We start from the raw sequence: 12,307 nt of genomic DNA on the forward strand, positions 1-12,307 counted from the left end.
TTTTAACTCTTACATATCCTACTATCACTAACTCTACAAGCTCGTCATTTCCCTGTAGGCAAGATAAGCAGTAGATAACATAAGTTCAACAAAGCACCAAAAAAAAAATCTAAATCATTTGATTGACTTGTAGATAAAAGACAAAAGGGAATTTGTTCTCTCTCTTGTGCTTGGTAAGTTGGGCCATTTCTTGTTACAGTACAACAAGGTAAACTCAAAGAATATTAAGTATGTTTGTGTTTGAAATAGAGAATTTTTAAAGAACATACGTATATGATCCTTTTTTCTTACATTTGTCTTTGTGTTGGTAGATAGTGATTTCATTCCATGTCCAAAATTCAGAAATTTTTTAATGAAAACTTGCTAAGAACAGACTTGACGCAGGCAACAATGAACAATGGCCACCCAAGAAGAAGGTCGAGATGGCAAAGTTTGATATTTGAATGCGAGTTATACAGGCAACAATTCACATGGTGATTAGTCCAGTGAGAAGGAAACAGTCAAGAGAAATACTATTTAAGAGTGTTAGCTTAGAAGTCTAATACTCTATCAAGAAATTTAAAAGCAGTTTGTCGTAAGTCATGTAGGTCCCAAAACATCAATGAAGGACTCATTGTTTCAAAATTGTAATTCAACAATCTACAGTTCTGGCAGCATTCAGATTCTCGTTTCTGCGGTCATAAAACTCTCACATGCAAAAATAAATGATTAAGAAACTTCTGGCTTACAATCAGCTCATGGTTGCTTCTGTGAGCTGATTGCTGCCTCCTCTAAAGGTATTGTCCATTTCTATGACAAACTGTGAAATATTCTCAAACTTCCATCTAAGTTCCTCCATAACCTTAAGCCAAGACTCCAATTGCTTCATAATCCTGAAGCAAAGAGTTTCAAACAGAAACATTTGCAAAACAAAAAAGTGCCCTCTATAGCTCTGGCTTTCATAAATCTCCCTCACATTTCCAGTAAAGATGCTCTTTGTTTCCAAATAAGTGGTTACATGTTCTTTTGTTGCACTGTAAGTTATGTTTACAATTAAACCAGTTGCAGTCCAGAGATTTATAGGCAACTACATCATCAGTATTTGGTTGTGCATTTCTACTGTATGGAGGCATCTAAAAAAGGTGTTGAAATCACTCATCAACTTATCCGTTTTATTGTTTTAAAAATTGTGACGTTTTCTGGCTCTATATATATAATATTTTCTCTTAAGTAATTGTTAAAAACAATGATTTGGCCTGACTAACCAATGTACAGGAGCTATTTTAGCCAACAGCTCAGCAGTTTATTTCTGGTAAAGCTGGTCTGATGCCTGAAATTTAGAGATCAGTTCCTTTCTTAAGGTTTCTAACTGTGTCGTCAGATGGTTTCTGCTGGCTTGTTTTTGGTGCTGTGCCACTTCAGACGCATTCACTTTTACCTCCTAAAGAGCCAATTAGTTACTTTTAACCTCTTATAGCAATAAGTTCATAACTATGTAAGAAAAGGGAACTAAAAGTGAATGGTCTGCAATTTTGGTGAGTATTACTTCTAAATACTCGGCACTGATGCTTCTCTCCTCTTTTCAGGCTCTGCCTTATGTAGCTCTGCTAATAGTGATGCTCTTCTTCATATACGCCGTCATCGGTATGCAGGTAAGCTGTTCCCCTTGCTAGCCCGAACCTTGTCGTCAGCTTTCTCCTTTCCTCTCCTGAAGCAGAACTTCATGTTTCGTCTGTCCACCTGGAGTCAGTCAAATCGTCATTCTTCACTTGTTTTGACCACTGTTTTTTTCTCTCTTTTTTTGTTGCCCTTATCCTGTATTTTCTTTGCTTGTGTAAGCTGTTGTATTGTCTCTTTCCCTCTTGATGTGGAGTTGCAGTTTGATTTGATTTGCTGGAGACAGCTGGCCTCTAATTCTGACGTCCTCTTGACAATGCTGACATCATTTGCTGAACGCTGTGACTGTCCCTCTTCCCCCCCTTCGCTCCTACTGTGCAGATGTTTGGTAAGATAGCGCTGCGGGACAACACGCAAATCAACAGGAACAACAATTTCCAGACATTCCCTCAGGCAGTGCTGCTGCTCTTCAGGTTAGCGCGACTAGAGCGAATCTTATTGTTTTTGACTTTCAGACGTTTCTTTCTTCATAAGTTTGACCCCATTGTTCTTCAGTGTTCTCCAAAACATTATCCAAAGCCTTCACAGAACAGCTGTATTAATGCTGATATTACACGCTCTATATTTTTTTGGTTTAGAATATGGTGATGAATAAAGAAATGCAAGATACACTACTGATGTTTAATTGTAAGCTAATTTGTATGTTTCATCTTCCTTCTGCACTACTTTGTGATGGTGAAATTCAAATAAAATACAAAAAGTTTATCGTATCAATGAGAAAATGTAAAAAAAAGTCTAGGCGGTATGAATATTTTTGCAATGTACTGTAACAAAAGATGTGAAGTTGCTATTGCAATTGCTCACACTTGTGTTTTTTCTTGTGTCTCCCCCTATGTGTGTGTATGTATGTATTTTACATACATCTTTACATGCAATTTTGCTTTTCTTTTTTGTGTATTTAAATATTTTTGCATGAATCTCTGCATGCTGCACGTTTGTATTTTTGTTGTGCTTATCAGATGTGCAACTGGTGAGGCGTGGCAAGAAATTATGCTGGCGTGTTCTCCCAAACACCCATGCGAGAAAGGGTCGACCAATGAAAACAGCACAACCCATGACGATTGTGGCAGCCAGTTTGCCATCATTTACTTTGTCAGCTTCTACATGCTGTGTGCCTTTCTGGTAAGTGAAGACAAAAAGGTACTTTTCTGAGCAAGGGAACTAAATTTATAAATTATTCTACTTTTTCAGATCATAATATTGAAGCTTAAAATTTTAAATGTCATTTATTGATAAGTAGAAGGAATGAGACTAATTTTGTCCTCCTTTTCCAGATCATCAACCTTTTTGTGGCCGTAATAATGGACAACTTTGACTATCTGACACGTGACTGGTCAATTTTGGGGCCTCATCATCTTGATGAGTTTAAGAGAATCTGGGCCGAATACGACCCAGAGGCTAAGTAAGTTTTAAGTGAGCAGGAATAAAATCAGCATTAACATAGAGATATGGTCAAATTTACAATACGACTTCTTCACTGTTTTTAGGGGGAGGATAAAACACCTTGACGTGGTCACCTTGCTCCGGAGAATTCAGCCTCCCCTCGGTTTTGGAAAGCTCTGTCCACACCGGGTGGCATGCAAGGTAAAATAATTTATTCTAATTTCTTTACATCATCTGTAATGTATATTGTCCACAACATACAACAAGCAGGCAGCAAATCATGAGTGTGTGTCAACATAAAACAGCCATAGCTACCAAAATCTTTGTTTTGCACAAACTCTACTGCTTTAGTGTTGTTAAATTTTCTGTCAGTCTTCCTATGGCATACTGAAGTTCAAAAATAAATATTTTATACGTTTCAAAGGCTTTCAATGATGCAAGAATGCTGTCACAATGCTTCAGTGTCACAATGACAGAAATTGTATTCAGGTCTTTTTCCCCAAACAATTTGTATAGGTCTTCAATAGACAAAGTAACTGTACTCTGGTTCCTGCAGTCCATTTGCTACTACCCCTTGAATATTAGTCAGTTCTCCGTAAACCTAAATAAATTGATCATTACAAACAACTGAAGCAGTAGGATTAGTTTAAGATAACAATACTATACTACAATACTAGAACTATTTCCATCTGCTCTACAACTGTTTGTCACGACTATGCGTCTTCACTGTTACACTCGTGACTGTTTGGTCTCCTGTAGCGCCTGGTATCGATGAATATGCCTCTGAACAGCGATGGAACGGTTATGTTCAATGCCACACTGTTTGCTTTGGTCAGAACTGCACTCAGGATCAAGACAGAAGGTAACAGACACAAAAAAGGGCAAACAGTTTCCACAAAACTAGTCAAATCAAGCTAGCAAACATGTAAACAATAGTCTTCCAGGACAATGGAAGACAATTAAGTCACTTTGGTGGTTAAAAGGAAAAACATATTGGGGTACTATAATACAAGTATTTGTTTGAACTGGGTTATTTTTGGTACTTTCACATTTTCAGGCCTCATTTGTAAGTGTGGCAGCTTCTCTTCAAACATACTGATGTTGTATGCTGTGTATTGTTTGTCCAGGTAATCTGGAGCAGGCTAATGAGGAGCTAAGAGCAATTGTGAAAAAGATCTGGAAGAGAACTAGCATGAAGCTGTTGGATCAAGTAGTGCCCCCTGCTGGTGGTACGTACCCTCCTTAATGTCTACGTATGTGATTTCTCTGAAACTAAAGTGCTGCATTATTTAAAACTATTTTTAAATTTAAAACTTTTTTAATTGGTTTGCAGATGATGAAGTAACAGTTGGAAAGTTCTACGCCACCTTCCTCATTCAAGAATATTTCCGCAAGTTTAAGAAGAGAAAAGAACAAGGCCTGGTGGCCAAGGTGCCTCCAAAAACTGCCCTTTCTCTGCAGGTACTCACTAGAGTTTTGTGTTTTGCTTTGATGAATTGTATATTTAAAAAAAAGTGAAGCAGAGAGTAGCAATTGATGGTGCTTGATTTGTGTAAAGGCGGGCCTGCGGACGCTTCATGACATCGGTCCAGAGATCAGAAGGGCCATCTCTGGAGACTTGAACGTGGAGGAGGAGATAGATAAAGGCATGAAGGAATCCGTGTCAGCTGCATCTGAGGATGATATCTTCAGGGTAAAGGTTGGATACACACACCACCACTCACTCTCCAAAGAGAGAGAGAGAAAGAGACAATTGGTGCCAGCTTGAGGGTCCATCCATACCAAGATACATGCCTGCATGTGCTCAATGCCTCATAGAGACTTAAGTAAGCAGCATGCTCCACCATATAGCTTCGCCGCATCATATAATTTGGCAGTAACTAAGTGATGATGGAAAAAGAAGAGTGGACCAAACCAAAGCTTAATGTCAGTGTTTTTCAACGTTAAGACAGCTAGCTTTTAATTAGTTTATCCAAACAATTACAAGCAGATTTTAATCATTTTCACCAAGAAAAACAGGCAAAACTCCAAATCTAGCTATTTGCTGAACCGAACCAACAACAAATGCACGAGTCTTTCCAACAGCAGACAGTTCATCTAAAGACATGGTTTTCCCCAACACCTAATCTTCTATCGTGCAGTTATGTAGGACTGGCAACCACTCCAACTTCAAGTCTACATGGTGACTGCTATTTGAAATTCTAGAATATTAAATTATTGTCAGAGTATTTGAACTATCTTTGTTTATCACTGAAAATAGTTTTTGTATATATATATAGATTTTTTTTTATTCTTCACTGAAATATTGAGTTGCAAGTCTTCAATTTTCAACATCATTTTAGGTTTTTGCATGCTCTACTTAGGTTGTAACTATATTTTTACATTTAAAAAGTGTACCTCTTGTTAATGAAGAAACAAAACTGAATGGGAGATTTTCTTTTGTTTTCGAAATGAAACTACTACTCTGTGTTCATCTGTCAGACTTTTTATGACATAGCGCTTGTGCCTTTCCTTTTAGCTTTGGCTTTATTGCTGCTTTGCTTGATGGTCTTTGCTTTGCATTTCCATGTGGTAAAGGATTATCACTTCAAATAGCAGAGGTGTGGATTTAAGTCATGTGACTTTGAATCAAGTCAGAGTCAAATCATAAATTTAACAAACTTTAGACTTGACTTGATGAAATCAAAGACCTTAGACCTGATTTGAACTTTCACACCAATGACCAAACAGAAAGTTTGTTAGAAGATAAAAGCGATGACTTTTACATTCTCATAATCCCACAACTAACTTAACAGAGAAACTACAAATAATTTAATTTACTTGCACAGACTGCAAGGAGGGTAAATAAAATTGTATTTGAATTAGGAACATGTAGGCAGAAACCTAGACAGGAATGTAACCTTAATGACAGCATGAAAAGCCACAGGTTCCAATGAGATCATGAGAGGTCTCGCTTTGACTACAAATAAAAGCACCAAGCTGGCGGACAGCAGTACATCTGATGTTACCAATATAATATAAATAATATAATATAATATAACTTGGTTTGTACTATTGCAGTTGTTTAAAAAGAAAATTACTTGTATTTTGTATAGAAATTGACTTATGAATCAGTTTGCTCAACATTTCCTAACTTTTCTGGATATTTTGTTTGTTTTGGTTAATATTTACTGTAAAAAAAAAAAAAAAAAAAAAACATCATCAGCACTCAATTTCAGGCAGAGTTCACCTTCTCTTGCTTTTTAAATAATTAAAAAATCTCAAAATTATTATTATTTTGAATAAATTATTAAAATTACTCAAGACCTGAATCGAGTTTTGGGTGGAAAGACTTGAGACTTACTTATTACTTGCAACACAATGACTGGGTCCCACCTCTGATGATTAGTCATTACTGTGCTGTGTTCAAAAAGTACTACTACAAACACCTCATCTTTTTCACATTCTATTCAAAATGTTAAGTTCAAAGTATTTTATTGGGTCTTTTTGTGATAGGCCAACACAAAGTGGTAGAAGGTTGTAAAATGTAAGGAAAGAAATAAAACGTTTTTAAAACTTGTTACAAATACATGCAAAGTATTTGTATTGTTATTTTCAGAGGTTCAGAGCAAATTAGACTCAATACAAATGCATGTTAGACTTTCAGATTTTTTTCTGTCAAAAACCATTTGTAAAAGCGGAGCTAAGGTAAAGAAATATATAACTTCAATTATGCATGGTTCTGATTTGGTTTCTGAAACAAATTCTCATCAATGTATAAAGTTTGTGGTTTGTTACATGACAAAATGTGAAAAAGGCAAGAGGTATTCCTTCTTATGAAAGGTGTTGCATTACTAAAATACAGACAGAGTTTTTGATCTGTTCTGAGGAAGTTTTTCTACACCCATAACTAAGTCCTCTGTGTTTTTACACAACAGCGAACAGGTGGCTTGTTTGGAAACCACGTCAACTACTACAACCAGAGTGACGGCCGTGGGTCCTTTCCGCAGTCCTTCACCACTCAACGTCCCTTGCACATAAGTCAGAAAGGCTCTCCGTGCGAAGGGGAAAGCCCATCACATGAGAAGCTTATGGACTCGACCATGTTCACCCCTTCGTCATACTCCTCATCAGGTTCAAACGCCAACATCAACAACGCCAATAACACTGGAATGACTGGAGTGACGACCCAGGGCGTCAGTCGATTCCCAAGTCCGTCCATAAGCACGGTGGATGGGCACACAGGCCAGCCCCTCACACCCATCCTACTACCTAGATCAGCATGGTGTTTCCCTCCAAAAAGGTGAGTCTTGAAATCCCTGTTATAAACCTAACTGCATCTTCACGCGACTGTTGCCCTCAGAGCTTTAATTTCTTTCATACTCTTGCCTTTAAAGTTTATCCTCAATATAGAGTTTATATAATTTTAAAAATTTACAGTTGCCTGCAGACATAAATGAGTCCACTATTTTCTTCTCTTCATCACCTGCTTTCTCTCCTTCTCTCTTGTTTCTGTTGGCAAGCAGGATGTTTTATGACACCCTCATGCGGTATGTTGCCAGGGGTCAGAGAGGGAATGTGTGTGGGTTCTTTAAGCTTCCTGGGTGCGCACAGAAAAAAAAAAATCTTATGATGCTTTACAAAGAAGCATAGCTGTCAAGGTGCAACAATGCCACTTGCTGCTATGCATATAATGCGGTAGTTGCTACAGCAAAAGCCAGGCTTCGCAGTGCAGCTTTAAAGTCAGCTACCAAAGCCACAGATGGACTGTTTGGTGCAACATGCCCAAACCTCTCCTGTTGAGGGCTTCTGCTGCTGCTCTTTTATTGAACATCACAGCAGGTCTGGGTTAGACATAACTAGCTTCCTCACCTCTGCAGAAATCTTACGAAATATTCGCAAGTTTCTAGTCATTTTTTAAAACCAAACTAAGACCACAGAATAGGTTGCAAATATAACTGAATGTGCATTAACATGAACAGCAGAAACCATCTTTGTTATTACTGAAGCTAACATCTACAGACTTCCACATCAGTGCCAGCAAAACAGAACCAATGAATGACGCTCCTGAATTGGCTACTTTGCAAACTACAACCAATAGAGTGTCAAGTAGCAATGCACCTAGGTATTTTTTAGGAAAAAAAAAAAAAGCCAGGAATAGGCTAATTTTCCATGAATAACTTTGGGTTATATTCCACAGAAAAAATCTGTGAGTACGTAATAGCAAATAGGTTGAGGTGGAAATACACATAAAGACATCTTCATGCCTTTGTGGTCTGAAGAAAGTAAAATTATTCAATTCAATTCAATTCAAAGCTTGGGTGGACATTGGTCCTCCAGATTGACAATGACTTTAAATATACCTTCAAATGAGTTAGAAAATGTCTTCAGGACAACAAAGTCAAGTTGCAGAATGTCCATTACAAAGTAAATGTATAAAAATAATGAAAGCATCCTCTAAAAATTCTTTTTTTTTCTGTACTTAGGCTAAAATGTTTTGGTAATCATGATCTAAAACAGAAAGAAAATGTTTGCCTGATTCAGTGTAAGTTTCAATGTATATAAATATCTGGTTTCAACTAGCTAAGAAAATTGGGTCATGCACTGAGCTCCATACCTATCCGTTTTGTGGAATGTATTATCAATAACATATACAAGCTGTTCAATAAATATGTCCTAAAATCAAGCATTAAAATCCTTCTACAGTACACCTATATGTCAACTTTTGACCATGACTGGTAACCTAAATATTTTTGAGTTGGATAGCACATTTTCTATATTTAGATATTTGAATGATTGCATGATCATATTCAGACAGCATTTTATCCATATATGTTGGCTATCCGACCCAGCATCGGATAGCCAACAAGAATATTAAAGTCCTTAAGAAAACTACGGTTGATGTATTTCATGTTGTTCTTTAATCTTAAGCAGGTTTATTTACTACCTTTTCTTTTACAACAAATGAGATTTGGTGATTTATCACATAAATCAAAATGTAAACTTTCAGAAAGACTGATCTACATAGCAACAGGCAGGCTTCATTATGAATTGATCAGTCATCCTGAATGGTTTTATTAACGTTTTACTTGAACACTGATCTAACCCAGAATTTGCTGTGGAGCCGTGAAATAGCTGACATTTCATTTTATTTTTCTTTACCAGAATGTTTTCAGAATATATTTACTTTTTGTTGCACAAATAAGAGGAAATGAAAACAGCATATTTCGGAATTCATTTTTTACAATATAATCAAGACTTGGTGAGTAACTTCAAGTGCTAAGGCAGGTTGTGGGAAATTTGTGCTTTTATACAAACACTCTGGTGAAGAAGAAAAGGGCTGAAATTTAAATGTCAGAATGTTTCCTTAAAGCTGAAATCTGGAGTATGAAACGGATCCAACTGATAAGACATCTTTGAAAGTTTTTCCTGATTTTAAAAAAACCCTGCAATTTGTTGTGATGAAACAGAACTGACAGCCTTTGACATATTGACTTTGTAATCTTTCTTTTCAACTCCAAATCAGAAAAACATGGAACGACACTGTGGACCCAAAAAATTAAGCATTTTTCTAAGCATGAGGAAAGCAGGAAAACGTGGATATGGTGACACAGATGGCATCACAAATACTAACTATCAGGAAGAATGAATCCCAAAAACACATTTAAAAAGACTACTCTTCAGTGTCCTCAGACAATATTCTAAAAACATTATGATCAAACAAAATTTGCTTCAATTTGTCCATTGTATGCACTTTTGTATTCAAATATAGTCAAAGTGAATTTAATTTTCCACTTTAAAACGTTTTCTACAATGGGGCCCCATTTAATTTGCTGTAATATTAATGCTGTCAGAGCCTTTGCCGGTGAAATTCAACTTAACATTATTCTCTCGTGTGCTTTTCAAAAATGTCTGAATTTCAGTAAGGTTATCATTTCTCATATTCCAAGTGTTGTCTTCAGTGCTATTCACCTTTTTTGCTTCAACAAAACAACCATAAATCCCAGCTGCTTCTCTGCAGGCTTTTCCTCCTACTACTGTTTTCCATTTGCAGTAGTCAAGTCACTCCAGGTTTTTAAATCCCTTTCCTCTGACGCTCTTTGCTGTTATGCTAATCAGCTGCTTTTTTATGTGTTTGCATATGTTTCTCAATGTGCCTCCATCTGTGATGTGTGTCTGTGTTAATTTTGTTTGTGTTTGTTTGCTGTGCTTGTTTGGTCGCTGGTCGATTTATTTGTAGCTCGGACTCGAGTGACAGTCGTCTGCCAATCATCCAGAGAGGGGAGGGGTCAACAGAGGAGACGTACGATGAGAGTTATGGTGACGACAGGGTGTACGAGGACGATGAGCACTCACTTTCTTCTGACATGTACTACTGAAAAACACTCACAGTTTAGCCTTTAGCCTGCATCTGATCAGAGCACATGGCTGATTACATTTCTTCGTGTGTATTTATTTGTATCCTTTTTAGGTTGGTGTATCATGATGAAACATGTAAACAGCTCACTCCTATGGAGGAAGCAGAAGAAGTAGAGGAGAAAAAAGGAGGAGGAGGTTGGCAGTCTCCACGAAGAGTCTTCTTCTGTCCAACTACCCTGGGTGTGTGCACAGATTCACGTACAGAAATTTGTGCAACCACCTTCTGTATAAATATACAGGCTGTAATTTGTACATTTGCATTTTTTTGTGATTTGTGTGTCAGCACGGAGATCTTCCTTCCATCTGGAGTGTCTCCGGAGGCAGACAAGGCCAGATGTCTCGCAGAAGACTGCTGTACCTTTACATCTTGCACATCACCAGGTAGTAAACGTTGACAAAATGTTTCAAAAATATTATATCTAGCTAAATGAAAAAACTGACCGATGTAATCTTTTAACCCTCCCCCGGTCTTCAGAAATGGAGCCATTTAGATCTCAAGGGTTTTTGCTCTGTGTGCGGTCCAGCGAGGTCACACTGACCCTGTGTGTGCTTTTCTGGAATGCTTGTAGAACATCAAGCACTTTCTGTAACTTTTGTAGTGTACAGGTACTTTTTTTTTGAAACTTTCACTGATTTTTCCAAGTTTTGTTGAGTATCTGGGAAAGTAACTGCTAACTTCCAGGACCGCAAATGTTAAATTTCTGAAACCACGTGATAAATTCCAGTAAAATATCTAGTTATCTCCAGGAATTATGTGGCAAGTTGCATGAAAGTTCCAGGGCGACACTTGATAAAAGTTACTTGTCATACTCCAGGAAAATGCCAGGCAACTTTCATAAAAGTCTCAAAGTTTCAAAAAGTAAATTTTGAGTTCCATGAAAATACCTGAAAAATATCTGAGCTAAGTACGATTTAAGTTTGACCAATGTTCATGGAAAATTTAGTCAGAAATTCCTGCTAAGTTTCACAGAAGCCCTGGAAAGTACCTGGTAAGCTTCAGGAAACTGACCTCTACCTTTCTAATGATAGAACGACCTTTTAGAGTGACCCTGTAGTCAAAAAAACTGCAATTTTGAAAAAAAAGAATATTTTACTAACTGCACTTGCATTATAATTGCCTTTTTGCCCCTCTTCTGTTTTCTCTTCCAGGCTCTTGCAGTGGCAGGTTTGAGTCCCCTTTTGAGAAGGAGTCACTCACCTACCCTCTTCAGCCGACTGTGTTCCACGCCTGCAGCTAACCCCACAGGTACATATCAAAGGCCATCAAGATGAAAAAATAATTGTCTTTTCTACAGACATAGCTTCCACATTTAACAAAAGGACAATAAATAATTGAAACCAGAATTTGGATGTTTTACTCATAGTGAGTTTCCCTTGTACTTGTGATTTTCTTTCCTATTTTCCTCTTTTTTTGGGTTTGTAGACCAATGCAGTGATGCCTCCTACCAGCGAGTTCCTTCTCTAAGACTAGAGGGCTCCAACTCTCATGAAAAGCTCAATACCAGCCTGCCTTCTGTAAATTGTGGGCCCTGGTAAGACCTAAACGTAGATGGTTTCATATTAAATAACAGTTGGTAGAATAGATTCAGAACCTGTTGTTTTTTTTAAATCAAATAAATGCCTTGCACTTAGGTACAACGACAGTAATGGGAATAGCCCAGTGGACAGTCCTAGCCCTACGCCGGCGTCCAGTCAAAGGGCACCCCGGCCAGTGTCACTCACTGTACCATCGCTTTTGGGGAAGGACCCCAGCTCGCTGTCTCATGGCAGTGCAGGCAGTCTAGTGGAAGCGGTAAGTCTCTACTGCATCTCATCTACATCTATTAGCATACATATTGAAAGAAAAACAGTCATAATGCTTTGTGAAAGT

General features: G+C 37.6%; 1 protein-coding gene across 8 annotated transcripts in view; it reads left to right on the forward strand.

Annotated features, from left to right (window-relative positions):
* Positions 1-12,307, forward strand: part of cacna1c (calcium voltage-gated channel subunit alpha1 C) — a 186,796-nt gene that overhangs the window by 166,181 nt on the left and 8,308 nt on the right. For all 8 annotated transcript variants that reach the window (XM_023350203.1, XM_023350204.1, XM_023350205.1 and 5 more), the window contains 17 exons: positions 1,566-1,631; positions 1,978-2,069; positions 2,616-2,778; positions 2,931-3,058; positions 3,144-3,240; positions 3,799-3,901; positions 4,167-4,268; positions 4,373-4,500; positions 4,598-4,738; positions 6,957-7,321; positions 7,545-7,568; positions 10,259-10,387; positions 10,490-10,617; positions 10,721-10,818; positions 11,587-11,683; positions 11,861-11,969; positions 12,070-12,229. In XM_023350203.1, coding sequence (XP_023205971.1) covers positions 1,566-1,631; positions 1,978-2,069; positions 2,616-2,778; positions 2,931-3,058; positions 3,144-3,240; positions 3,799-3,901; positions 4,167-4,268; positions 4,373-4,500; positions 4,598-4,738; positions 6,957-7,321; positions 7,545-7,568; positions 10,259-10,387; positions 10,490-10,617; positions 10,721-10,818; positions 11,587-11,683; positions 11,861-11,969; positions 12,070-12,229 — 2,130 coding nt within the window. The remainder of the gene's footprint in view (positions 1-1,565; positions 1,632-1,977; positions 2,070-2,615; positions 2,779-2,930; positions 3,059-3,143; positions 3,241-3,798; positions 3,902-4,166; positions 4,269-4,372; positions 4,501-4,597; positions 4,739-6,956; positions 7,322-7,544; positions 7,569-10,258; positions 10,388-10,489; positions 10,618-10,720; positions 10,819-11,586; positions 11,684-11,860; positions 11,970-12,069; positions 12,230-12,307) is intronic.

Source organism: Xiphophorus maculatus, chromosome 17, assembly GCF_002775205.1.
Source record: "Xiphophorus maculatus strain JP 163 A chromosome 17, X_maculatus-5.0-male, whole genome shotgun sequence".
Lineage (NCBI taxonomy): Eukaryota > Metazoa > Chordata > Actinopteri > Cyprinodontiformes > Poeciliidae > Xiphophorus > Xiphophorus maculatus.